This window comes from Lygodium microphyllum, chromosome 6 (assembly GCF_053477565.2).
Source record: "Lygodium microphyllum isolate KBCC chromosome 6, Lygodium_microphyllum_v1.1.10, whole genome shotgun sequence".
Taxonomy (NCBI): Eukaryota; Viridiplantae; Streptophyta; class Polypodiopsida; order Schizaeales; family Lygodiaceae; genus Lygodium; species Lygodium microphyllum.
This window is the reverse complement of record NC_141140.1, coordinates 163,449,981-163,477,530: the sequence shown is the minus strand read 5'-3', so window position 1 is coordinate 163,477,530 and position 27,550 is coordinate 163,449,981. Positions and strand designations below refer to the sequence as shown.

At 42.1% G+C, this 27,550-nt stretch overlaps 1 protein-coding gene across 4 annotated transcripts in view; it reads left to right on the top strand.

Annotated features, from left to right (window-relative positions):
- Positions 1 to 27,550, top strand: part of LOC148035365 (uncharacterized) — a 244,427-nt gene that overhangs the window by 167,408 nt on the left and 49,469 nt on the right. For all 4 annotated transcript variants that reach the window (XM_087680397.1, XM_087680398.1, XM_087680400.1 and 1 more), the window contains 4 exons: positions 1,528 to 1,623; positions 1,732 to 1,961; positions 2,958 to 6,568; positions 7,874 to 7,953. In XM_087680397.1, coding sequence (XP_087536523.1) covers positions 1,528 to 1,623; positions 1,732 to 1,961; positions 2,958 to 6,568; positions 7,874 to 7,953 — 4,017 coding nt within the window. The remainder of the gene's footprint in view (positions 1 to 1,527; positions 1,624 to 1,731; positions 1,962 to 2,957; positions 6,569 to 7,873; positions 7,954 to 27,550) is intronic.

The window sequence follows — 27,550 nt, the reverse complement described above, 5'->3', positions numbered from 1 at the left end:
GGTATGAGGGCTTACATCAGGTGGCAGCCTCGGAACCTTCTCCGTTATGATGGCTTTTAGGAGTGTTATCCCTGTTTAGGAGACCGGAGACCATCTTTGAGGTGGGTCTTCACCATGGTGCTGACCACCCTCCCCAAGTCATCCTTTGTTCACAGCTTGCTTGAAGTTTGTCAGAGCTTGTAGAAAGTGTTAAGAGTAGCTGTGTTTTCACAAGGAGATTGGTAGATGACACGTCGTGTTAAACCTGCACATCGGCAGGGTAAAGACAGGTTGCAGTTCTAGAAGCACCTGCTTATTTCATGGGTGGTTTGGGGGCCTGGACCTGCCCATTCAGTTAGGGTTTGGGAAGATATTTACAGGGATGCAGACTTGGAGGTTCTTCAATAGGTGTTTCTTCGCCTACACAACATGAATCAACATGCATATTCTGATGCATGATGATATGAACTGTTAAACTCCGAAAGCATAGCATCACAAACCCTTCCATATGTACTTTTTGGAGGCACCTATCGGACTGAAAGTAGTGGATGAAGGTCTTATACTTCCTCTAGCTAGTGGCCCATGGGGGTCTAGTAGTTGGCAACTAGTTGGCTCAGATGCAGCAGGTGGGGTTTGCCAGCATTGCCCTCAGTGATACTTGGAGACCAAGAAGCATTGTCTTTGGTCTTGTGACACTGCACAACTAGTAAGGAGAGGAGTTTGTAGGATCCTTTGCTGAGTAGAATCCAACCTCAGGTGTGAAAACTGGGGTGCTTTCTGCTGGCAGTCAGCCAACTAGAGATGCCACCTACTGTATGAGGTGCGGGTGCATGAAATGATTTTCATTGTTGAGGCTGGCTCTTGTGGGGTTGTGAGCCTGGAGGCTCTATCCAGCTGACAGATCTCTGAGCTTGCTGCCTGTGACAGTCAAGTCTGCAAGAGATTATCGTTAGCCTCACTGGCTGGTCTGGAAGGGCCACTGCCAGCTGATCTTCGGTGGTGAGAGCCTTTCAGTGTCTGACATTTTGACAGAATACTGGTCAACCATCATTCACTACCTCAGAGGCTGCCGCGAGCTGTTTCAAGGAGACACTCAGTGTCAACACAGGCTTTGGCAGCACTCCTTCACACTTGGGGTTGCCATAGCTTGTTTTTCACTTCACAGGATGGTAAACCCTGGTGATGGTACATTCCTCCACCATGGCTTCAGCTGTAGCTAAGTGTTGATTACTTGTGTTAGATTTGATAGTTACGCCCACAATTTGGAGGATATATCCCGTATTTCTTTCGGTTCCTGCTAAACTGTTGAGCATTTGTACTTTGTTGGTATTCACTTTTGAGTAGTATTATGAGCCACACTTTTTAAAAAATTTGCAATAAAAAGAAAGGCAGTAGAATCATGTCTTCAAAAGGCTGAAAGGCAGTAGAATCATGTCTTCAAAAGGCTGTTAGAGTTATAGGCCAGATTATTTCTGTAGACAACATTCAAACTGCGCTCTTAACAGAGTCCATACTTAAGCTCTTTTATCTGATGCTGTCATACTGCAGGTGATAAATCAAGGAGTAGATCGTGCTCGTGCTGCTTTGATATACATTATGCTAGGTCTCTCAGGGCACATGGATGATGTATTAACTATGTACAAGGTATACATTTGCATTTTAGAAATCCAAATTGATTGCAAATCATTGAAACTTTCATGTGGAGAAACAATGGAAAATAATGTATCTTTTGACCTTGTGTTTGATGTGCAGCGGGCAAAGCACAATGTATTATTCCTTATAGAGATACTCGAGCCATATTTGGTACCTGCAACAACACCTGTTCAAAATACAATTGCATTTGGTGATGTATCAGCAGTATTAAGTGAGAATCAGGAGTTGAGTTGCTCTTTGGCACTGGATATTATCCGAACAGCCGTTAAAAAACCAACCATTCTTCCCGCTCTTGAATCACAGTGGAGAAGAGGGCAAGTTCTTCCTAGGTCAGTAATCCCTGCTTGCTTCTTCAAACTGCCATGCATTTTCTCAGCCTTTGTTTGCCTCCTGTTTCGTGGTATATCCTTTGCACTTTACATATTTTAAAGAGTTCACTAGTGCAGATAGGACAATCTCCCAGATTAGCTGCCACCCTCAGGGGCCAAAGTCCTACACAAGGTGCTCAATCAACTTTTACAAGCATGGCAAAAATGAACAAACGCCTTTGTTACTACTTTTTTCTTGGCCACTTTCTTTTCGGGGTTCTGCTCCATGTATTTTTAGTGTTGGTCTTTCAGCTGAGGTGGTTTGAGCAGAAGTTTTTTTGAATTCAAAAACAATTCATTTGAGGCTATTTATGAGAATATGAAAATCTGTGTCCACATCTGCAAAAGAGTTTCTGAAGTAGAAGCGGTCCAATGATCCATGGCCTGCCTGGATCTGGCTATTTAAACATACCATGGAAGGGTGCTAGTAACGTGCTGCCATTTGTGGCAATGTCTTGCAGACTAAGAGGTCCTTTGATAAGTCAGGAGTCTGAATCACTAAATAATATTAGTTTATTAGCACCTTCTGTTCCCTTTTCGAAGGTTTGTAAAATTTTTCTACAGGACATATACATGATTTTGCTATGTACGTTTATTTACATAACAAATTGGTGTAGGGAAAACTATTCACCATGGAAACATGACTAAAACATTGTGGCTTGTTCATCATCAAAGTTGATAGTTACATAAAAGGATGCACAACTGCCTTGCTTTGCAAGAAATTCAAATGTAAGGAGGAAAATTCATTTGAAACGTTTGGCCATGGAGAGTACAATACTTCAGGGTGTGAATTGGGCTGGGCATGAAAATGTTTGAAGAGAGACATGAGTCTGAATTGATAAAGTCAATGCCAAACAAATTTTACTTCAAGTAGTCGGTATAACAAGAATGTAACTTTTTGTATGGTCTTTATAACCTCAGGGATGCTGAATGCGTTATTCTTACATTTTGTTGCAGTGTCTTGCTTGCTATTTTGGCACCAAATTTGCCCTTTCCTCCTGGCATTGATGCGTACAAGGGTGGAAAAGAGAAAGTTGACCGAAGCACATCTTCTGCAGCTAGACATTCATTAACAGACTCCAACTTTTTAAACATTAACCAGTGTATACCAAACGCTTTGGTAAGTGAACAGGAAATTGTAGCAAAATCGGATCCCCTACCTAGTGAGAGTCTTGAAGACGGCAGCCTTTTTTTTGTACCTGCAGAACTTAAAGCAGTTAAGTGGAAGCAGCTGAACCTTTCTCCAGACAATCAAGGTTTTGGTCAGTTGGAGGTAAGGGGGGAGGCAAAGGATTTTGGGGACAGAAAGGACAAAATTGCATCTCAACCCTTGTCAGTGGATTTGGGTCACACAGATATGTATTTCCACCTGGAAGCAGAGTATCTACAGCTTGTCTCCTATCATGAACGGGAAGTAAGGGCAGCAGAGTTTATGCGGATTGCCATGGAGCTACATGACCAGGAAGCAAATATGGATAATCAGCTTGCAGCAGTTGATGCTCTCTTATTAGCAGCAGAATGTCACTTAAACCCATCTTTTATGCTACAGTCAACTGAGTATGAGCACCTGCTCGACAGGGTTAAAAAGGTGAAGACAGAACAATTAGCATCCCAAATATCTTCTGGGTCTCGAAGCTTACATGAAAGAGAAGCTGAGAGGGGCTTATTTAGTCTTGAAGAAGAGAGAGACATGGCAGTTCTCCAAATTCTTTTGAAAGCTGCACACTGGGATCATGAGATTTCAAGAAGTACTGACAGTCACAACTTTGCTCCTGAAGATCCCTTTGCTGTTGAGGGTATTGTTGATTCTCACATAATTGCCTTTGATGTTGATGAGAGCTGCAAAGTTGATGCAATTACTTTTGTTCGAAACCATGAGCATTTGCTCTCTAAGTTTCTTTTTTCCCAACTGCAGAAGCACCGTGAGGACATGTATGAGGTCCTGTTGCAAGGAGTTCTATTTCTGCTGTATTCTGCTACACAACTTTCATGCTCTGCAGAGCTTGTTGTAGATACCCTTCTGAAAATTGCAGAGCGGCTAAACTTGTCTCTTATTTTTAATCACACACAAATCAAAGAAGGGAAAATAAATCAAGCTTCACCCACAATGTATCATCTTTGTAGACAATGGGCTCTGCTAGATAGACTGTTGGTAGCTGCTATTGGTGGTGGATCATTGGATCAGAATGGAGAGCTTGGCTATTCAGGTTCTATTCATTACAAGGATTTGGTCCCAGCATCAGTTTGGATGGCAAGGATAATGGACTTTACTTTGTCTCCGTTTCCTCTTGTCAGATATGTAGGATGGAAAGGGGTAGCTTGTTGTGCAAAAAGCCAGAAAGAAACAGCTGTTCTTCTTGCTTCGGATCTGCATGAGTTGTCCTTTTTATTGTCAATTTTTGCAGATGAAATGGCATCTTCAGAAATTTTAATGAGAAATAAGAGGTGTGCAAAAGACATATCAAGATCCTCCTCTCAAGCACAATTAAAGGAAATGAGTTCTGATATAATAGAGCAGTCTGATACTGGGAATGCTATTTCTGTTTTATACCCTGAGTTGGATATCCTTTTTCCTAACCTTGGACAGCAGTTCCAATTGATATCTCAGCATGTGCTCGATGCCATCTGCTTTCAGCTGAAAAGTCTTCCACCATCTTCTATCCCTGATGTCTTATGCTGGTTCTCAGAGCTTTGTTCGAAACCTTTTCTGAAGGTGGATCAAGGGATGATGTTAAGTCATCCAAGGTTCAGATCCGAAGTCAAAGGATATGCTGCAGCAAATATGAAACTTGTGATTCTTCGTCTTTTGGAGGTTATTTTGGAAGAACATCTGGAAGCTATAATACCAGAGCTTCCACGGGTCATTTCTGTGCTCTTGTCACTTTGTCAGAGCTCTTATTCTGATGTTTCTCTACTTGATTCTGTGCTTAAAGCTCTCAAGCCTGTTATATCGTATGGGATAGCTTCTGCAAGAGCATCTGAACAGCAAATTGAAGATAACACAGGTGCCTTGACTTTTGAGTGTTTGTGCTTTGATTCCTTGATGGATCAACTGCAAAGAGGCCCAGATGCAAAAAGTGAAAATAGAGGGATCGCATCACAGGGAGCACTTCTGCTATACCTTGCAGGTTTTGTTCTGTCAGATCTTTCAACTGCAAGGAGAAATGAACTTATGCACCTTCTACTCCAATGGGTTAGTTTTACTACTTACAGCCCGACCACTTCCTATTATGATTATCTTTGTGCGTTCCAGAAGATTCTTGAGGCATTGGTTATGCTAGTTGAACAGGCTTTGGATGGACAGGGATATTCTTTTGAAAAGGGTTTGATTACGCCAAAAGGTCTTGATGAGCCTCTCTTATCACCAAACTTGTACAATAGAGGTGAAGATCTAGAATCTGTGTCTGTCCACCCATCATTACAAGAAATACACAATGGAAAGTTAATGTCGGATGTGAATGGTCAAGCTTCTCTCTCATCTCCCATGGATGACCTTGGTTGCAAGGATGAGGGTCACATAGTATCATATAAGTGTTCAGAACCCCAACTGTTTGTAAATCAGTCTGAACTTGAGGAGTTTGAGAAATGCGTGAAGGATCTGGTGTCCACTCTAGGATTATCTCTTGAAACTGTGTGGAACCTTCATACTCAATTTGTAGAGAAGGTCAGTTCTGTGGCAGCCAAATGCCTTATGCTAACCAATTTACTTTCTAGAATCTGTTCTGGGTCTCTAACGTCTACACAAAGAGAGGTGGACATAATTTCATCTGGATTTGGTGAAGCCTCTCTTGAGAGCATTGCTGAGGCTGTGTTGACATTCCAGAAACATAAATGCTGGCAAGTTGTGGGTTGTAAAATGAACTTTCTCCTGTCACTACCAGTTTCGTTCCAGTTTTATAGAATTCTTCCATCACTTTCAACAATTTTACAGTTCCAAAGTACGCAGGCCCCAAGACTTGCATTGAGACTGTTGAGTGTAAAATGGCTGTTCAAAATCATTACTAGAATCACACCTGACAACCTTTCCTCTTCTGCATTGGTACAACTTTTCAAAGTTTTGTTGGAACACAAAGAACCAGAGCTAAGGGCTGGAGCTCTGGAGCAGCTTTTAAACCTTGTTGAGAAAGAAAACCCTCTGACAGTAACAGAGACAGCAATGAACAGCTCCATAACTGACACGTGTATTAAGACGAACCAGAGCTGGTTAAAATGCATAGAAAAACAGGGTGAGATAGAATCTATTTCAAGCATAGTAGCTGGAACCTGGGATAAGGTTTCTTCATTGGCAGCCTGTGATCCATCTTCAAGAATCAAGAGGCAGGCCCTTGAGTTGTTGATAAAGCTCATACCATCAGTACAACCTCATCATTTAACTAAGTTCTTGGGTTCAATCGACACTATACTTCCAGGATTAGCCAAATCTGTATTCACTTTGAGAGATGCTCCAATTACAAGGCTGTCTCTTGCACTCCTTGCACGAGCGTGTCTGTATGCATCAGGATCAGATTTATGTGCAATCCCATCACGTGTCTGGAGCAGCTTAGAAATACTATCCATGTCAAAGCCAGGTATGTTGCAACTTGATGCTTATCTCACTTTATCTCCTAGTCCATCAACTTTTTCTTCTCTAATGCTGCGAAAAAGGGACACTGGTTTATTCTTTTATCCTCTGCCTCCTTTTAGCTTTCTAGTCTATCCTTGACTTTAGTGTGTCATAAAGAACTGATATACAATTGTGTGTCAGCAATTTCTAAGGACAACGTGCAAAAAAATGTGGTCTCTTATGGAATCATTTTGAGATTCCAGTCTTACAAAACCTGTTGACGCTCATTGAAGACTCATTCAGCAGCTAAAATTTTTAGTTTTTGTGATGCACAACATTATTGCATGATTTCGTAAACTTTGTGTACATATCAATTTTTGTTACAAAAATACAGAACTGAGGCCATTAAAATTACCCAAAGTTGGTCTGTTTTAGTGCATGGTGTGATCAAGTCTTAGTCTCCAAGACAGGACCCTTTTAGCTAGCTTGACTTTTGCTCAATTTCCTTCTTTTTGGTTCATTCAAAGCTCCTCATTTGCTTCCAAATGAGCTTAGTCCTTCCTGACAGCATGACATCAGGGTGACTGGGGAAAGAAAGGGATCATGCGCGGGGGCTGGGGTAGAAATCTTGAAGATTCAGATGGATTTGTGCTGCTTCTGCTGCTGCAGGCGTATTCTTTTGCTAGCTGGAAGACAAAAAGTATCTGAGCTTGGAATCTACTGGCAGTGACTCACTTGAAGCTGTTTCAGTAGTTCAGCATTGCTAATTACATTGAGTGTTCAATTTGTGTAGCATGCATCTCTTGCTGTGGAAAAGCATGTAACTTGCAGGTAGATTGGGATCCTGGCTAATTGTTGTGATCTTGCACAAGTCAGATACAGCTGCTTTGTGCACATATCTACAGCCTAGCTCAGGAGGGCTTAGATGGACATTGGTCAGTGATGTTATGCAGGAAGGGTGTCTTTTGTGCTTGGACAGTGTGTTATCTAGTTACTTTTAGTAGGAACTGTTTCACTTTTACAGGAGCAGAGATCACATTCTGCTTTTTGGTGCTTCACTTGTCCTGTAATGTTCATCACTGTCTGGTGTCAACAGCTGCACTAAGGGGATCAGGTGCAATAGGGTACAGTGTGATCCACCTAATGTGATTGCAGTGCGAGATTTAAGTTTTCTCCAGTTGGGAACCAAGGCTACCGTGGTCTAAATCTTTAGTACCCATGATTGTTGATGAGATGCTGGTTTCCTTATGCGCGTGCTTTTTATGGTTCTTTGAATGTGCTGTGTGTGTGCAAGGCTCTGTACTAAATAATGTTCATGCCTGGTTTGCAGGAAACATACTTGCAGAAACTGAACAGGCTGTCTGCATAGCTCTGCTACAGTTGAGAGAGAATTGTGAGGATGGAAAGCAGGTCAGTGTTCTTTTTGGTGCGATTTTGTTACATAAACCTTTGTTGTTTGTGCTTGTGGGAGAAAGCATAATCTTATTGAATGCATTGTTTCATTGGATGTATATTGCTAAAGGCATTAAACCTCTTCCAATTCTGTCTAATGTGAAAAGAGGAGATATTTGCATATCTGGCATGTGCCTAAACACAGAGTGCATAATTGTTGTAGAAATACCTCGATTACTTGTTTTCAAGGAAACTGCTCTGTTTATTCAGGAGTATTAAAGGGATAGTATTCTGCACCTTTATAACATTTGTACCATAGCCAAGCCATGTACCAATTGCTAAACTCCTGTGTGCTAGTAACCAAAGAGAGAGTGAAATCTTTCTTGGTCTAAAGCTGTCTTTCAATCTCCTCCAGAAGTCTGCTAGGAAAGGCTGTGATATTCCATGGATAGTCCAGTGCTCAGCTGACACCACTCTGGTCCTGCTCATCTGTATTCTCCTCCTCAACCTAGTGGCATAGCCAAAGAAGGGGACATCCTGATGCATATGGATCCCTCCATATCCATTCCCCAGGATCCCATTAAAGCCTCTGTAGTGGCCACCTGCTATATGCCCAATGTCTCCATCCATCTTCCATACAAGTCTGAGAGTCTTGGTCTAAGTACCAAGTCCTATCACATTGAGCCACAAGTCTAATCCTTCGTTGAGAGCATCCTGTGAATTCTAACTGATCAGATCCTCTCGCCTAAGTCTGCCATCCATCTCTACTGAAAAAGTAAACACTCTCTCTCCACTGGTGGCTACCACTGCAGGAAGGATCTCTCCTCTGGTAAAGAGCCCTATCCATGTCTGATTTGTCATTGTGTCATTCCTCCATTCAACAGTACCACCTCCCTGATGCTTTCCATTATGACTCTGGCCCCCCATGATACCTCGAAGTCTCTTTGTATATGGGCCGGCAGCTCCTAGAAAGGCAGACCACTCTCCCACTGTAGAAGCTTTGTTTGCAGAGAACCTCCCCAAGATAGGAGGGTCCTCTCTCCAATGGTGTGGCCTCTCTCTGTCTTGCGTAGCTGATTAAAAAGAAGTGGCTGCCTCAACTTCTCTTCAACACTCACTGGATCAATCTGATGAAGTCCTGTAGATGTTGATCTCCATGCCTGTATATTAGATGCAGCAAATCTGATCTCAAGACTGTTCCCAAGCCCTGTAGCTTGGATATGCTAAAATAGTTAGTGTGTGCTAGATTGCCACACCCTCCATGAGCAGGAACACTGGTCTCTAATCTACATAATAATAGCTTCTTCCATGGCTTTTCACCAGGAACAAGGCCGCTCACAATGAGCTTTATCATGAGTGCTCTACTCTGACTATCTAGGGTAATAACCCCCAAACCACCCCTAGATCTAGGTTGGATGATAACATCCCAAGCTACCTTGGCCGTCGCAGGACTACCTTGTCCACCTGACCAAATGAAATTCTTGATCAGCTGCTTCACTTGGCCAATGCATGACCTAGAGAAGGCCCAACAAGATTTTATGTACCACATGGTGACTGACAGATCTGATTTGCAACTACCACCTTGTTTGCTAGTGATAGTCTTGCTGTGCTCCAATATAGTAGCTTCTGTCTTGTGCTAAGTAATAAGGGTGCCAACTGCTACCCTGAAGAAATATCAATGCCTACATGCCCAGGTATCTCATAGAAGTGCCATGAAGGACCCAAGTGAAACTCTCATGTGGTTTTAAGTCTATTTGCTGAGTATCACAAACACAAAATCCATAGGATTTGTGCCAGTTAGTAAGAGCTCCTGAGGCTCTGCATAAGACCTCCATTGCAGCTACAAAGGCTCTAAAATTCTCCTCATCCCCATCAAGGGAAAACGATGTGTCATTTGCAAACTCTACATCGAGCAACTCCTCAATCTTTGGAATGGGAAGTTTGATGCCTCGAATACTTGTATTCCTATCCCTCAGGAAGGAGGTCATAGCGTCTACAACAAATAAGAAAAGAAGAGGTGGAAGGGGATATCCTTGTCTCACTGACCTTTGAATACTAAATTTGGTGCTTTTGGTCCCACCAATGAGGACTTGGCTGTGAGCTGATGAATATAGAGTTGATACACCTCTGATCTACTACTCTGGAAACCCATCCTCAATATGGTGCCCTCCAGAAACTCCCAATCAACTCTATCATAGGCCTTCTTGAAATCAAGAAGCAAAACAATGAGATCTTGTCCCATGGATTGTAAGGGTTGTGGATTCCCAGAAGGTGAAAATATTGTTAGAGATGCTGTGCTTGTGAACAAAACCAATCTGGGTAGGTGAATGAGATCTGGCATGAAGAGAGAGAGTCTAAGGTTGATTGTTTTGGCTAGGATTTTATACATTTTTCCAAGCAAATTTATTGGTCTCCATTGGGTGATCTCTAGTCTGTCTTTGCTGCCCTTTGGGATGAGGTCAATCAATCCCTTTGACATCCTTTCTGGAATATCTTCTAATGCAATGGTGTCTTGAAATGCTTCTAAAAGTCCTGTGGTGATCACGTCCCAATAGCTCTGAAAGAAATCCTTATCCAATTCATCATCCCTTGGGCACTTCCTTGATTGATGGTAGTGCTAGCGATGCCTCGGTGATTTCCTTTTGTGAGAATGGGGTTATGAAATGTATCCTCATGCTCTTTGTGACCACTCTCTTGGTACTCTACCACACAATCTTTTTATCCCTCCAATCTTGGGGCCTCATTGTTGTGCCCAACAAAGTAGTATAATAATCCGTGGTCACCTAATGAACCTACTATGGTCCTTGGGCAAGGGATCCATTTACTTTTCTAAGTCGCCTAATACCCTGTCTAGAGTGTCTAGGACGGATGGTGTGAAAGAATTTTTTGTTCACCCTATCACTTGCCTGTGTCCAGAAAGAGGCCCTTGCATGTTACTTATACTTTGATTCAGCCTCCTTTATAGCATCTATTTCCACTTTGGTTGCATGTATCCTCTTTGCTATCCATCTACATCTTGATGGTCTTTCTTCCTCCCTTTGAAGTGCTGCCAATGAGGCTCTAGTAGCCTTGTCATGTCTTTGGACATCTGGATGGGCACTAGTAGCATTCGTCATAGTAGTTATGAAGTGGCTTAGTGCGAATGCACTAAGGATACTTTGGGGTTACGGCAACTGAGTCCTATAAATAGGACTCAAGGCTCTCTTATGCACATTCATTGTGTGATCACCACTCTTGGACTCTTGGCCCGTTGGCTGATGCATCCGTACACCGGGATTGTGTGGGTTGGTTGCATGGGATGCCAATCCTTGGGATGTGGCTGTGACCCATAGTGTTGCTAGCTTCGAGGCTTTGGGTTGGTGGGATGGGACACCAACCCTTGGGATGTGGTTGTGACCCATAGTGTTGCTAGCTTCGAGGTTTTGGGATGAGTTTGTTTGGCGCTACAATTGGGAGATGAGTTTGATGTCGAGTCACTTTTATGGTGAGCTTGGCTTGCATTGTGTCTTGTGTGCAGGTTGGATTGTAGGGGGCATTTCATTGGTATCGAAGCATCAACCTACAATTGGATATGAGACTTGATGATGTGCATAAAACCACTTTTGCTCATGGAATTGTGATAGTTTACACCTTAGAAGTACACCTTTGTCTTGTGAAGGATGGTATGGGACTACTGGTGGGAGAGGTGTGCACAGAGGGCATGTGTTGCAAGTGGTGGGTACGAGAGCAATTTTTTTTTTTTTTCTTTTTTTTTTTGTTTCGTACTCGTGTTCGGGATTTGTGTTGAGGTGATGCTTGTGCAACAGAGCTATGGCAGATCGTTGTCGGAGGTTGAAATCTTGTAGCCTTGATAGGCATCAAAATTTTCATTAACAATAATTTTCCTTGATTTAACATTTAAGGTTAATGGTATTATTAATTTTAATATGCACGCAACATTAAATGTTAGTGTTGAGCTAACATTTAATGTTAGCATTGCTTTTAATTTTAACATTAAGATTAAATGCTGCCTTAGCATTCTAATCAATGTGGACACTAGGGAAACAGGAGATGATTGATGATCGTGGAGGAAGAAACTGATTATCTTAGAGAAAGAGAACATGACGATTGACAATCCGGGGGAGAGAAGAAGAAACAACTAACTAAAATTCAGTCGTATAATTGTGATAAGCAAGGAGGAGAGAGAGGTGACTCTGATAGACGAACTATCATAAACACGTCAAATGGGGGTGGAGAGATATTGTGTAGAACATGGACGTCATGGCGGGGTAGCGTTACACTAGTCTGTTGTAACATTATGGTGGAGCAGCAAAATGGAGCCACGTCTCTTCGTTCGAAGCACAGACCATGGATTGGACTTAGCATAGTGGAACTGAGTAGAGTGTTGGGTGGGATTGACCTTTGCCACGTGTATTGGGGGGGTTGATTTCCTTCCTGGAGTACAGTCGTGGAGGATGTTTGTCTTTATGATCCGTGTGGTGAAATTTTTTATAGCCCATGTATAAGTTCATTTTCTTAAAGAAGAATGAAGAGTTGACCAAAACTTATCTTTCTTTGCAACTAGAATTGGGCTTATACACCTGTTCCACTGCACCAAGGCTATCCCCTTGCTTACTATCGAAAAAAAAAAGATTTAGTTCTGCATTAAATGTGGACTGTTTTTGCTATTTTGCTCTTGTTTTTCTCACTTCTTGAGCTTTAAATTATCACTTCTCTCTATCTATTTCAAAACCTCTCCTCTTGTGGATACCATGTCTTTACACGGTGTATCTCTCTTTGATGTGACCGTTTCAGTGCACTTCGGCACATGGAGGATGCTTATTTGGCTTCTCCCAAACCTGAACACACACATGGGCAAGCATCTCGAAGCTTCTTCTTCTTTGAAGTTTGAAGGAGATTCATCCATTGTAGCAATTCTCCAAGCTCAAGTAATGGAAATGTAGGGGCATTCAGCTGAGTTGTGCACATCCCATTTTCCTTTTAGTTGAGTTGTGCACTCCCTATTTTCGATTTGTGCACGTAGCCATGAGAATGTTGTCTCTTTAATTCCAACTTGATCCCATCAAAGGGGAAAAATATGAATGTGATGAGATGAACATTGATTCATGGTTGGCCAAATGGACGACACATTTTGATATGTATCAGTTCGATGATGCCCAGCGCATTGGGCATATAAATAATGTTGTAGGGAAATGCGTACACTTGGTGGGTGGGCTTATGCCGTAAACCAACGACCTAGGCTTATTTTCAATCCATTTTTTGGAAACATTTGGTGACTGATGATCAGATTGAAAATTATTTGAGCTTGATATGGGGAAGAAGAGCTTGGATCCATACTCTTAGGATTTTGAAGATATATTGCATAAAACGAAGGCCTTGGGTGATCCTCAAGCGCTGCTCTATATGCAATACCTTTTTGGATTGCGATGGGACTATTAGAATGAGATGCTCCACAATCCTATTCACTCGCTTAAGGATGTGTACAGGTATGCAAATAATTTTGGTAATTCTTTTGCTGCAAGTAGGAGTAGCCAGTCGATTGGGGATTCCCATCAAGCTATCTCAATCTTTAAGTTGAAGAAGTCATCTACCGTGGCCGGCAACTTACTAGTTGACTTTGGAGTTACATAAGACAAAAGACGGCAAGTGTAAGGTCACTGGTAGTGAGGATCGCTTAAAGGACTGTTGTCTCGCTTGCCATCAGACAACAAGTCATTGTTGCGATAATCACGAGTGTTTCCATAACTAAAATGCAAAGTTTACTTTCAAGACTTTGATAAATACTCTCGAGGCTCTTGGTATTTCTTTGGAAATTTTATTCAAAGAATGTTTTGTTAATGCTAGTAATAGCAATGGTAGTCCCATTGATAGCTTTTTTTGGCCCGCATGATTTCTTCTTGCTTGATGTAGAGATTGTGACTTCATACGGTACCCGCTACACTGATCAAGTTTATTGTGTCCAATATGCGGAGGGTCCTACGATGGATCATGGGGATTAGTTGGTGTCAGACTTGGATCTTTCAATCCAATAGTACCATTAGACCATGGATTTTTGGACTTATGAGCCTTGACCATGTGGATGTCATTCTTTGCATGCCATGGTTCTTTGAGAAATATTTCTCCTTGTATATTGATTATAAAAATCATGTACTTTCTTTTGAGCTTGATGTTTATTTCCATGTGATTGAGGTTTCTTTACTCTCCGGGATCTTAGAAAATAATGTACATATGATTTTAGTAATTGAGTTTACTCAATGTTTTTATGATCCAACCGTTACTTTTTATATTTGTTTTAATGAAAAAGTTCTTTTAATTGATTATCAATATAATTCATTTTTAAATAATAATCTTAATATAAATTGAAATGTAAGTAGGTATTTGGATCCAATATTACAGGAGAATATTCATGTCTTTTCATTTGAGTTACTGATGGACTTCCTCTCTCTTGCAGAGCCTTAGACCATAGGATTGAAAGTTTGCCTAGTTGGCAACTTGTTTTAGCTTGAAAGAAGAGGACGAGATTGCTAGGCAACTTTAGGACTACTTGGCTAAGAGTTATATTGAGTCAAGTGAATCTCAATGGGATGTGCTTGTCTTTTTTGCCAAAAAGAAGAATGTTACAATACAATTCTGTATTGATTACAAAGGGCTTAATAAGCTGACCATCAAGAATAAATTATCATTGCCTAGGATGGATGACCTTATTGAGTGACTTTGTGGTGCGTGTTCTTTCACTAGAATTGATCTAAGGTCCGAATACCATTAGATATGGATAGCTTTGGAGAATATCGTGAAAACTATGTTTCGAATGTAGTATGGATATTATTAATTTTGATTTTATGTTGTAGATTGACCAATGCTTCCATAACTTTCCAATAGATAATGGATGATTCATTTCATTTGTATCTTGGAAAGTGGATAGTTGTTTTCCTTGATAACATTGTTATTTATACTAAGCTGTTGTAAGAGGATGCCAAACACTTACATATCGTCTTATATCTCTTAAGATGAGAGCAATCATTTGGCAAACTATCCAAAGTGTGAATTCTTTCACACGGACCTTTTATATCTTGGTCATGTAATCTCGATTGATGGCATTCGGATTGATCCCGGAAAGTTACGAGTAGTGCTCAATTGGCCTATGCTAGGGACCATAAGATAAGTAAAATCTTTCTTAGATTTTACAAGCTATTTTCAAAAATTCATTAAGAACAATATTCATATTGTTGAACCCTTGACACGTTTGCTCAAGCGTATTTGAATCAAGAAGAAGCACGTTAGTCTGCTTATTGTCTAGACTAGTGAGGTCCATCAATGTTTTCAAACATTGAAACGACTTGTTACCACTACATCTCAATTGATGGCATTCGGATTGATCCTGGAAAGTTACGAGTAGTGCTCAATTGGCCTATGCTAGGGACCATAAGATAAGTAAAATTTTTCTTAGGTTTTACAGGCTATTTTAAAAAATTCATTAAGAACAATATTCATATTGTTGAACCCTTGATACGTTTGCTCAAGGATATTTGAATCAAGAAGAAGCACGTTAGTTTGCTTATTGTTTGGACTAGTGAGGTCCATCAATGTTTTCAAACATTGAAACGACTTGCCACCACTACAACGATGTTGCAAATTATTGATTTGAATAAACATTTTGATGTTCACATGGATATGAGTGATTATGCTTTAGATGATGTTCTTTATCAAGATGGTTGACCTATGGCATTCGAAAGTCGTAAGCTCGTTGATGTCCAAATACGTTATACTACTCGAGAGAAGAAATTGTTGGCGGTCATCCATGTATCAAAGTATGCCGTCATTGTTTATATGGCGGCTGATTTATTATTTGGACGGATTCAAATACCTATGATCAGCCGGATCTCCTTGGCTGTAAGGTGAGGTGGACAAAGCTTTTACTAGAGTTTGACTTGTTACCACTACACCGATGTTGCAAATTATTGATCTGAATAAACCTTTTGATATTCACATGGATATAAGCGATTATGCTTTAGATGTTGTTCTTTATCAAGGTGGCTGACCTATGGCATTCGGGAGCCATAAGCTTGTTGATGCCCAAATATGTTATAGTACTCAAGAGAAGAAATTATTGGCAGTCATCTATGTATCAAACAATGCATCGTTATTTATCCGGATCGACGCTAGTAGTATTGATCACAATGGTTACAAAGTGACTTAGTGCGAATGCACTAAGGACACTTCGGGGCTAGATCCACTGAGTCTTATAAATAGAACTCAAGGCCCTAATGTGCACATGCATTGTGTAATCACCTTGGACTCTTGGCGTATTGGCCGACACATCTGTATACTGGGATGGTGTGGGTTGGTGGTATGGGATGCCAATCATTGAGATGTGGTTGTGACCGGGAGTGCATCTAGCGCAGTGACTTGGGGGTGAGCTTGTTTCATAGTACCATGGAACGACATTTTGCGTGTTTTGAAATGGCGATTCGGGGATCTTGAAACGGAATGGCTCTTTCAGACCGAAACAGGGACAAGAAAACGATGTTTCAGCTCCTGCGGTGGACACATAAACCGGTTTTCAGTTTCACTTTTGTTTTCTATGTAACCATCTCCTTCTCTTGCTCAAGCACACTAGCTCTTGCAGCTTCGAACTCTACCACCACCACCACCACCACCACCACCACCACCAACTTCTTCTTCTTCTTCTTGTTCTTCTTCTTCCACTTCCTTCATTCCTTTCTTTTTTTTTTTCTTATTTCCTCCTAAGTTTTTCTCCCTCCTTTTTTTCTTCTCAGTTCTTTTTATTCCTCCATCCTTCTTTTTCTTTAATCTTTTTCCGTCCTCCTTCTCCTCCTCCTTCAATCTTCTTTCAAAATTTTAACTTTTTTTCCAAATTCCCATTTGGCATCACCTAATCATGGCATCGGATCCATTTTCGAGGCATGTCACTTCAATCAAGGAATATGAGGGTCCTAAGTTGGATGAGAAGATGGTGTAGGGATCCTTGGAATCCAGATGAGTCATGACTCATGGACTTTGGAGAGTGGAGTCATGATACCTTAGGAGTTGGGAGTTAGTTTAGCATTGCAGTTGGCATTTAATAGAAGTGGCATTATACATGTCACATGCACATGATGATATTATGATTATTTATTGATGTTGATACTTATTACTCACTAGTTACTAGTTCTCAGTGCTCACTGGACTTTGGATAGATTATTCACATGATATAATTATATGTATCTTGATTTTACCTATGCATCTTGGTTCCACCACTCTTGATATCAATCTTTAGATGCTTCATGAGTCACAAATTATAACTCATTTTGTTGTTTAAAGTTTTGAAAATTAAAAACTGTGTTAGAGTATCTTAACCATTGAGTCTTCACTCGTGACATGTGTAATGAATCATGATTTTGATCATATGATATGAAAACTCAAAGTTTGGTTTGAAATTTGGGTACATGTTGTTGTAGAAATTGATATATTTACTGTTAAGAAACCACTTTCTGAGTTTTCGCACTTGAGTTAGGGTTCGACATTGATATTCCCAAAAAGAGTTGGTGTCCACATTTTGGTCACTTTTTCAATGGGTGCCTATTGAGTGGTATGACACCCTAACCAGTCGAGGCCTTTTCTTTTCATCAGTGCAATACTCTTCTCTCTCCACTCCATTGCTACCGTTATCCTTACTAGAGGACATTGCCGTTCGTGATTACCCTTTCTCTTTTCTTTGAGGCGCCCTGTTTCCTTATCATGTTGTGTGCGTTTGGAGCTCTTCTGCAGTTTGTGAACTTTCCTTGCTGGCGACATCTTTCCCATCATCTGGTGTCAGTTTTCTAGAGTTGGCGATAAGTTTCACCTATTAGGCATCATTTGTATCTTGTGATTGGCAGTTTGGAGGTGTTTTTTGTACTTGGGGATATCACTACTACCTAGTGGTTTCAAAATGACTAAGTGACCAGAGAGACAGTAGGGTTTGCGAGGGAAAACACAGAATATGTTTGGCAAACATTGAGAGAGAAAAGAAACACAGAAGATGAATCATGCTGATGAAGTGAATCTGATGCAAGGGTCTCGTAGCACAAAGGAAGCCATGGAGTGTAGGAAGATTGCCGAAGAAGCCTTTGAGTCTGGAAACACAGGATGAGAAGGTGTTGCCTAGCACAGGGAGATTGCTGTCAAAGGGCGAGGAACCTCTAAATCTGCAAACGCAGGATGAGGATGTGTTGCCTGGAGAAGGGAGATTGCTGTTGAAGGGTGAGGAGCCTCTGAATTTGCAAACACAAGGATGAATAGTGATATCTACGAGTAGGGAGGCAACCGATGAAGCCTTGGTCTGCGAATGCAAGCGTGATGAGGTGACGCCAGTTGTTGCTGTGAGCGGCATTAGAAGGGTGGGAAGCAGTCAGGAACCAAATGCAAGGTGCAACTACCTCTGATGAAGGTGAGGTTTACTGGAGAGAGACGCCAGATGGTGAGGAACCTCCTTGGCAGCCAAACGTAAGAAGGGGGAGCCGCCAGAAGGGTTGAGGATGATGCCAGATAGGGTGGATGCTAAAGCCAAGAGAGTGTGGACTCCAAACGCAAGGTGTAGGAGCACAGAAAATGTTGTTGCCAACAATGGAGGATGGATGGAAGCTGATGAGCACATTGCTACCATAAATGCAGCCAACTGGAGATCAAGGCTAGCACCATGAGTGTGGAGATGGTGGTAGGAGAGGAGAGAGAGAGAGATGATGGAAGAGAGAGAGTGCCAGAAGACTGACGAAGAGAGTGGGAGTGACGGATTGAAGGATGAGCTGTAAGGAATGAATCAGAGAGCGGCCTATAAATAGGCATAGTCAATCTAGGGTGGCGTCCCTTTTTTGGGGCTGCAAACTATAAATGCAAACCCCAAACGCAGAAGCGCAAAAACACAAATTGCGGGTGAAGGGTTTATCAAGTAGTGTCACCTCAATAACTTGAGTTTGCTGATCAAGGGCATCAGGCGTGAGCTTTCCTTTTCTAGGTGTCAGTCTTCAACAACTGACATAAGTCCAACAATGTATAACTGACTATACTAATTGATTGGCGCTATAACTATGCCAACTGTAGGTAGGTGCAATAAATATAAGTCTGTGGCCAGATGAGGATCATATTTACTATGGACGTGCTAAGTATAGACATGCAAAGCCATCTAATTATGTGATCCATCATCAATGTCCACACGTGTTGAGCTTGCCATCTCAACACTTCTCTTCAAGTTGAACTATATCTCTAAAACTCAAAGTAAGCTTCAAAATTTTTGAAGCTTCTCTGCAACCAATGTCTTTGTGAAAATATTAGCTATATAATCCTGTGTGCTAATATATACTAAGCCAATCTCACTTGTAAGTACCTTCTCTCTCACAAAATGATAATGCATCTCAATATATTTTCTTCATCATCATAAACCATTGCGTTTGGCTATTAGGAGGTATCTGACATTTGCATTTTGTATCATGGCTCACTCCTCAACATCTCAGGATGATGGTTAGCTCCTTCGACAACTGGTGATGATCTTCCTCATCTTTGAGGGCATCAGAGGAGTGCGGTTCGTTCCCTTGACAGCCGTTCTTCACCTTTTGGTGATTACTTGGATAGCCCACTGCTTGGAGTATTGCATTTTGCTTCCTTTACTATGCACATTCCCCAAGGTTGCTACCACCTGATTCAGACACGATAGTGTAGTTATCTTCTGAGCTTCAACTCCATTGTATCAGCTTTTCTTCTCATAACATGATTGAGTGCATCATCATCATGTTCTTGTGTTTTTGAGTTTCTTTTCTCTTGTAGTGTTTGCCATACAAACATTGTGTTTCTCCCCGCAAACCTTACTCTCTCTCTGCACCGTCTCATATATTGACATGGTATCAGTAGTTTCGGCATCAACTACTGATTTTCCCCTTCATTTCCATTGCATCACGGAGAGAGAGAGATTCCCTTTATTTCCTCTCCTATCCACCCTCGCTTTTACAGCTTGACACTCCAATGCTATGAGTTCTCCACAGATAGATGGACAAACCACTACGTGCTCCTCTTTTAGTATCACTAGAATCCCCACTCATGCTTGTTGACATGGACCTTTGCTCCATGCACTGCTGGAGTACATGTGTCTATCCCTCGATGCTTGTTTTGCCAGTTCTCCTTTGTGGGCTACAAAGTTTATCTAGCATTAGCTTTTAGAATTTTATGCTCCAGGCAATAAGAGGCATCCCATGCACACTAAGCCCTATGGAGGAAAAGGAGGATTATCAGGCGCCGGTACCTCCTCACCTTCGGCTTTGTAGTCCAGTCCATTGAGAGCCATTGATTGTTGCCTACCCTTGGCTCAGTATAAGCCTCAACTTTCCCCCCCTTGACCGCTCATGTTCAAGAGGCCACCTTTGTAAGTTCTTTGACATGTTTGACATGTTTGACATCCCAAATCTCCAGAAGGTGTGGCAGTTCCTTTGTCATCAGAGGATTTGGAGTTTGTGCTCTAAAAGGTTTTAGATTTGCTCTCTCACAGAGGGGGATTTTGAGGGGGATGTACTCTCTTTGCCCTCAAAGGGGGCTTCTATTTCTTTGGCCTTAGAGGGGGCCTCTGTTTCTCCATTGTCAGAGGGTGCACCTTCTCATCATGAAGTTATTCCCCATCATTTACTCTATGGGGATGACCAACTTTGAGCACTCATTTCTTCTATTGCTACTCGGGATCTTGAGAGGCCAATTAAATCAAGGCCTTGGAGGTTCGGCTGCCACTTGGTGACGAGGCCTTCAAATTCCTTATAGCATGGAGTTATAGAGCTAGTGGCTTCTCTCGCGAGATGGAGCAGGACCTCTAGTTTATCCCATCTACTATTCCTTAATTTAGGTTACCTTTCAGGTGGAATCTTGGATCTTCGGGATCCACATCTTCTTCATATCTCTAGCCTTCTATTTTTTCATCTCCTGTTGGGCCTCAAAGGGGTTGTTGAGAAACTGCTTCTTTAGTCTCAACACTTCAATTAGGGTCATAGTTGCATTTGTATGTAGGTATTGTTTATATCATATGATTCATACCGTACGACACGGTACGTATCCATACCGTAAAATGGACCTTTCCTGGCCACCGTGTCTGGCACGGTTTCTTTGCAGTCTTAACTTTATCCCAACCCTCTCCCTCTGTTTTAACTTTCAAGAGTCGAGACTCAAGCATCTCTCTCTCTCTCTCTCTCTCTCTCTCTCTCTCTCTTCCCCCCCCGCCCTGCAGGTCTCTCCATTTGACAATAGCACCATGACTCATGAGAAGCATGAGGCCTTCAATTTGTAGGTGATCCATGTGGAGAGGGACACAAAGAAGTCCAATTCCCACAATTGGAGGTGCAAGTATTGCAGGAAGCGCTATACAAGTGGTGCAACCCGGCTTCTCCAACTTCTTTCCAAGACAGGGGGAGAAAAATTGCTAAATGCAAGAAAATCCCTCACAACGTCGCTCGCGGATGAGATTCTCGCCAAATTGAGAGGGGGATCCACAAGAGCAGGAGAAAGTGACATATCGACACCGACTCTTATGCCTACTAATGAGGAAGCATTGAATGTAGAGGTATCTTCAATCGATGTGGGAGATTTGACCAAGTGGTGAAATTTGAAATTTGACCCGTTAAAATGTGTCTTATCCATGAAGGCATTCTTGGCCGTTGCAATAGGAGTCATAGTGCTCAGAAATGGATAGTGTGAAAAAGTGTAGTGTCGGTAGGATAGGGGAGTGGAGTATACTTGGGAATGGGCCCCAGAGTACCCACCAAGCATGCGTGTAGTGTGCAAGTTGGATGCATAGGTAGGGATGGGTTGACTAAGCATGGGCATGGTAGCCACATGAGGAACCCAAGAAGGTGGGACGAGAACACGTTGAGCAGAAGATGGGAATCCTGGCGTAGGTTTAACCCAAGGAGAGAGTGAGAACGCACCATAAGTTGAGGATGGAAACCCGTGCGTATGAGAAAATGAAATACGCACTTTACCATAACATTCTTGGATAGTAGACGCCCTGTTGGCCCAAAAATTGGTGCCCCTTGCGGTATTTCTTTAGCTTTCATTCAATTGGAAGGAGTACAACTTGAGATTCTTCAATCTCCTTTGGCTAACCAATTGCTCTTGCTGTCATAAATGACCAGCAATCCTTTTGGGTCATTTGCCCCTTGATTCACCCAAGACTTTTTCTCCAATTCGACCCTTGGCTGGCCAAATGCTCCCCCAAATCAATTCGGGATGGGCTGGCTCCTGAAATCCCTTGATAATCTTCAATTATCAGCTGCTGATTTCAGCCTCTTGAGCCTTCAATCTCTGGCAGGAATCCCAAGGTGGTTGCTAAACTCTAACAACCATCATCATCTAGCTGCCCTGTGCTAATGAAGCTCTTCTTGAGTTGAGATACATGCCGTACATGCTGAAGTGTAAAGACAGAGCCATGCTGAAAACTGTAACTGCACACTGCCAATACTTGCAATCTCACATGTATAGTTGTCCCCAAGATGGACAACACCTTGTCGACCCCCTGTATAGGCGGAAAACCACTGATGATGAGGGGTGACATGAAAGGAAACACTTGAATCAAGAATCCAGGTATGCATGTCATCATCTGTATCTGCAAATAGAGCATGTGTACCAAAATGTGAAGAGACAGAGTACATCACTCCCACTGTCACTGTCATGAGTGACTACATTCATCTCTTCAATTTTTACACTGCTCTTCTTAGGCTGGCTGTCCTTCTTCTCTTCCTTGCAATCATCTGTCTTCTTGCCTTTTCCTTTCTCTTTCTTCCATTTGTAGCAATCACATTTAAAGTGACCCTTCTTGCCACAATGATGGCATTCAACATCTTTGCCACGTGATTTACTGCGTCCCTTGCCATTATATTTGCCCTTTTGTTGTGATCTGCCCCTAGTATGCAAAGCACTGGAAGACTTACTGGATGCATTGTTTTGCCGATTCATCTCTTCCATAAGTAGAGCACTCTCTACATCAACATACAAAAGGATCACATTAGAATTGCTCATAGCAATCCTGAATGTATCCCAACTCTCTGGTAGAGTGCAAAGCAAGAAAGTAGCCTTAAATTCCTCATCAATCATGAACTTCAATGCAACCGGCTGGCTGAAAATGGAGTTAAACGCACTCAAGTGAGTAGACATTGCTGTACCTTCTTTCATATGCAAATCCATAAGCTTTTTCAGCCAATACATTTTGCTTGCATCACTCTTCTATGCATACAGTTCTTCCAATCTAGTCCATATAGCATATGCAGAATCCAAACCTTCAATGTGAAGAGCAAGGCATCAGAAATCGATAGCTCTATGGTTGAGCGTGCAAGCTCATTCAACTCATCCCAATCGTCCTGATCCATGTTCGCAGGCTTTGCCCCTTTAGTTTTGATCGGCTTTGCTTGCTTCTTCTGTAACAGGATATTATAGCACTGTTTTTGCCACACTGCAGAATTATGTGCGCCTTCAAGCTTCTTTATATGCATCAAATTACTGCTGTCATTGCTGCCAGCTATGGTTTTCAGCCCAAATGTGACGAAAAAACCAGCAAATGCAGGCCCAAACTGTCACCCAAGTGACCAAGGTACAAACAAGTACCAATCAGCAATAAATGACCACCCAAAAGTACAAATTTCAGATCTGTAATTAGGTTTTCAGAAGCACCAAACCAAGTGCTACAACATTGTCCAACTGATTACAGCTGTTCCAAAGGGCATGTGCATCACATTACATGAGAAATCCCAAAATTTCAGCTGCAATTTTTGTTGTACATGTACCCACGGGCATAAAATTCGACACGAACGGTCAAAAGCCCCAAAATTTGGTGCTGAAAGCGTCAAACACACATCTGCATTTCCTTTGTCATGCATAGGACTGTCCAATTTTGCCAAAATAAAGCAATTTCAGCAAAACCCCCAAAGTTTACCAAGTGTTGATGTCCAAATTGCGCGGAATTCAACCTGCATGTACATAAAATGACCAAATGCTGAACAAATTTTACCCAAATCGCAAAAGCCCCAAATTGCACGGGGTCCAATGTGCCTCAATGTCGAGGAATTGGGTTAATTTCAGCCCAATTTGTGGATGTACATGGAAAACCCCAGATGTCGTGGACAAAATGTCACAAATTCCTGCAATTTCTGAGACAAATATCACTGTTGCATCTTGCTCACACCAAATTTGGACAAATCGCCGAATTTCCCAAGTCCTACGTGCATTAATTTTGGTGAAATTGAAAGAATTTCACTGAAATGTGAAAAGCCTCAAAATTCCCGGGCAAATGTGCACCGACTTTGCAATTTCTGAGTCAGATTGTCCAATTCTGTGTTGAGATCTCCAAATTCAAGAAAAGCCCCAAGTTCTTGGGACATTTTTGAACAGATTTGAGATGTGCTTGCGCGCACAAAACCTTGGTTAGAGGGGAAATTTTCAAAGGATTTTGGAGAGAAAAAAAAAGATTGATGACGGGTCCTTTGACCCATCAGTGGTGCGCCTTAATGCTGACGCTGCCCGTTTGCCTGCCACGCACCTGTCGCCTGTCACCAGCCACGCAGTCGTCGCTCTCGTCTCCTGTCGCGCAGCTGCCGCCCCAGTCACTAGTCATTGCAGTTGCCGTCCGCTGCTGCTGATCGCTCGTTTGCTGGTCGCCCGCAATGCCTGCAGCAACAGTCGCCTACTCTCTAGCATCCACGACTTGTCGTGTGACCTCCAGTGACGACTGCAAACTGTCGTCTGCTGCTCGTCAAATCTTCCAATTGCTGCCCACCTACGACACTTGCAACTCCTAAGCTATCTAGAGGAGCGTGTGCTCCTTGCCAGCTCTGATACCAGTTTCTTGCGCCCGGTGGCACGAGGATCAAGACAGGCAGTGCTTACACACAGGAGCAGAGACAGAGAGATTGCAGAGTAGTGAGAAGAGTGAGCACGACTTGTGGGTACAATGACGAGTGTACCACTTTAGGTTTTTAGATAGATATATGTAAGAAAGTACAATGTGCTAAGGGTGTGTTCACACCTGTGCACATATAAAAGGCACGATGGCCCTTTATTCCCAGCATTATAAGCATTGATATATTTACATATCAATGTAATACTGCATTTATTTTAGTGTATAATCCTAAATGTTGTTTTTCCGTTTCCAAAATTTAGCCGAAACTCCAAAACTCGGGTTTTCTCTTTTCCGTTTTCCTCGTTTCGAAAACTCTCGCATACTATGATTGATGCATGCTATTGGGTCTTTTATGTATCCAAGCCAAGTGCTAATTACTAAGCTTGTGTGAGTTAATAGCTGTAGGAAGAGGGATATCCTCTTAGGTCTAAAGTTCTCATATAGCCTCCAAAAATAAGATAACAAGTGGTTTGGAATGCTCTCTTTGTGTCAATAGGAGATTGTTGCTTGATTTTCTTGCATTCTACTTATCTACATTCTCCTCCCTAGGCTACTACTGTAGCTAAAGGCGGCCACATCACATGGCCTATCAAGGAATTACTCCCTCCACACAACTCTCTTGGATCCCTTTAACCTCTAGAGAGGCGGCCTCTAATGTTTTCATCCACCTTATAGAGGTGGATTGGTCAAGCTCCGTGTACCACTTGTCTATCTTTTTACTCATAAAAGTGAATGTTCTATCTTTGGTATTCTCATTGATCGCTAGCAGAATGTGCTCTTTGGAGAAGAGACCAAGCTAGGTTTCTATGTCTTTGCCAATTTGAACGAACTCGCTCAGTTAGAGCTTTGGAATCATAGCTTTGGCCCCCTTGAGACCTTGTAGTCTGGGCCTGTAAATCTCATATGGTAGGTCTTGAAATGCAAACCAATCTCTTAGTAAGGCATCAATATGTAAAGCTAACTGCTTCCTAGGGTAGGTAAGTGCTCTATTCAAATAGTCATTGAAGAGAAGAGGCTGCCTCCTTTTCTATTCAGCTATAGTTGATGGTAGCTAATGCAAGTTGGATGATGTACATCTCCATGCTTGGATAATAGCTGCTAGGAATGTGACCTCAAAGCTTCTCCCCAAGTTTTTGGTCCTAATCTCTTGAAGAATTTAGTGAATGCTGGGCTGCCATGATCCTCCATGTGTAGGTGTAATGGATTGGAGCTTTTCTATCAGAAGTTTCTTTTAAGGCTCCTTGCTTGGAAGAAGACGCCTTTGGTCGCAATCCATCTGCAAACAGATCCATATAGTATGATCTATCTAGCCTGGTCAGATGTGTACGATCCATCGAATTTTGATGTTCAAAGAAAAGTTATTTATTGCTCTACCGTTTTTCTCTTTCTCCTCATTGACCCGCGTCTATACCTTAGTTAACACCTCTTCTTCTATCTCTCTCTTACAAGCTCCTCTACTTTTCTCTCTCCTCTATCCAGTTCTCTCTAGACTCTACCTCTATATCCTCTTCCCCTTGTGTCTCATTTTCTGTAGCTCTATTGTTGGGATGTAGAAATCCTTTATTCACCTTCGTGTATCGTACACGTGTATTATTATGTTGTACATGTGAATGCACCCTTACGTGCCCCAAGTATAAATACATTTTATTCTTTCTGTACCAACACATTGTTGGTACACCCAAAAATAGATCATATTCTCTCTTTGTCACTCTCACTCACCTGCACACTTCTTCTGCAGCGCACTCTCAACAACTGGTATCAGAGCCACAATGGTTCGCGCAGGCCACAGGCATTAGTCGCCTGCTGCTGCAAGCTTGACAGGTGAGAAGGTGTCGACCAGCCTATAGTTGCAGGAAGAAGTCGCGTGTAGAAGACCAACGAAGAGGTCATGCAAACAGTCAACGAACAGGTCGTGAAGAAGACGAGCATGGGTGCTCACGATTGGGCTGCAGGTCCAGCAAGGACTAGGTGACAGAAAATGGGAGCGAGAGCACGTGTGACGAGACGGCAATCCAGCGGGGAGGTGCACGTGGCGGAAGGGCAGGCGAGCTGATGCATGCTGCACGGGCTGACGGTATACGCAAGCGATATGCTGCGATGTGACGGGCAGGGTCAACAATCCTTTAGCTCCTTTTTTACTTCTCCCCTTCCGGGCGTTCACACGCTTAAGAACAGATTATAAATCTCTGTAAATCTGCTTCGAAAAATTTGGGGCTTTTTCTAGATTCGGCAGTGACATTTGTGTCAGAAATTGCAAACATTGTGCATGTTGCCCTAAATAAATTGGGGATTTTACCAAATTTGTTGGAATTTTGCTCATCCAAGTAAAATTTCTTGACATTGGACCCGGAAAAATTGGGGCTTTTCATGTATTGATGAAATTTTGCTCAGCTGGGTCAGATTGGCTGAGATTTACTCCTTGTTGGACTTGGAAATTTCTGATTTTATGCAGATTTTCTGTAGTATTTGCCTGTGTGGTGGCTGGTTTATGTAAAAATAGCAAAGGTTTATTGCAAGTTGGGCAAGAACATCAGTGTATTTTCTGATTTAGCTTGTGCTCTTGCAGTTCAGTGCATTTACACTTGGGTTTGTGATAAAAATGGTTGCAACTTCTTTCAGTTTTGATATTAAGAGTTTGATGGAAATCAAACGGTTTGATGGTTAGGATTGTGAGGATGCTTTGCAGGAAGATAAGCCCACACAAATGTTTGATGCAGA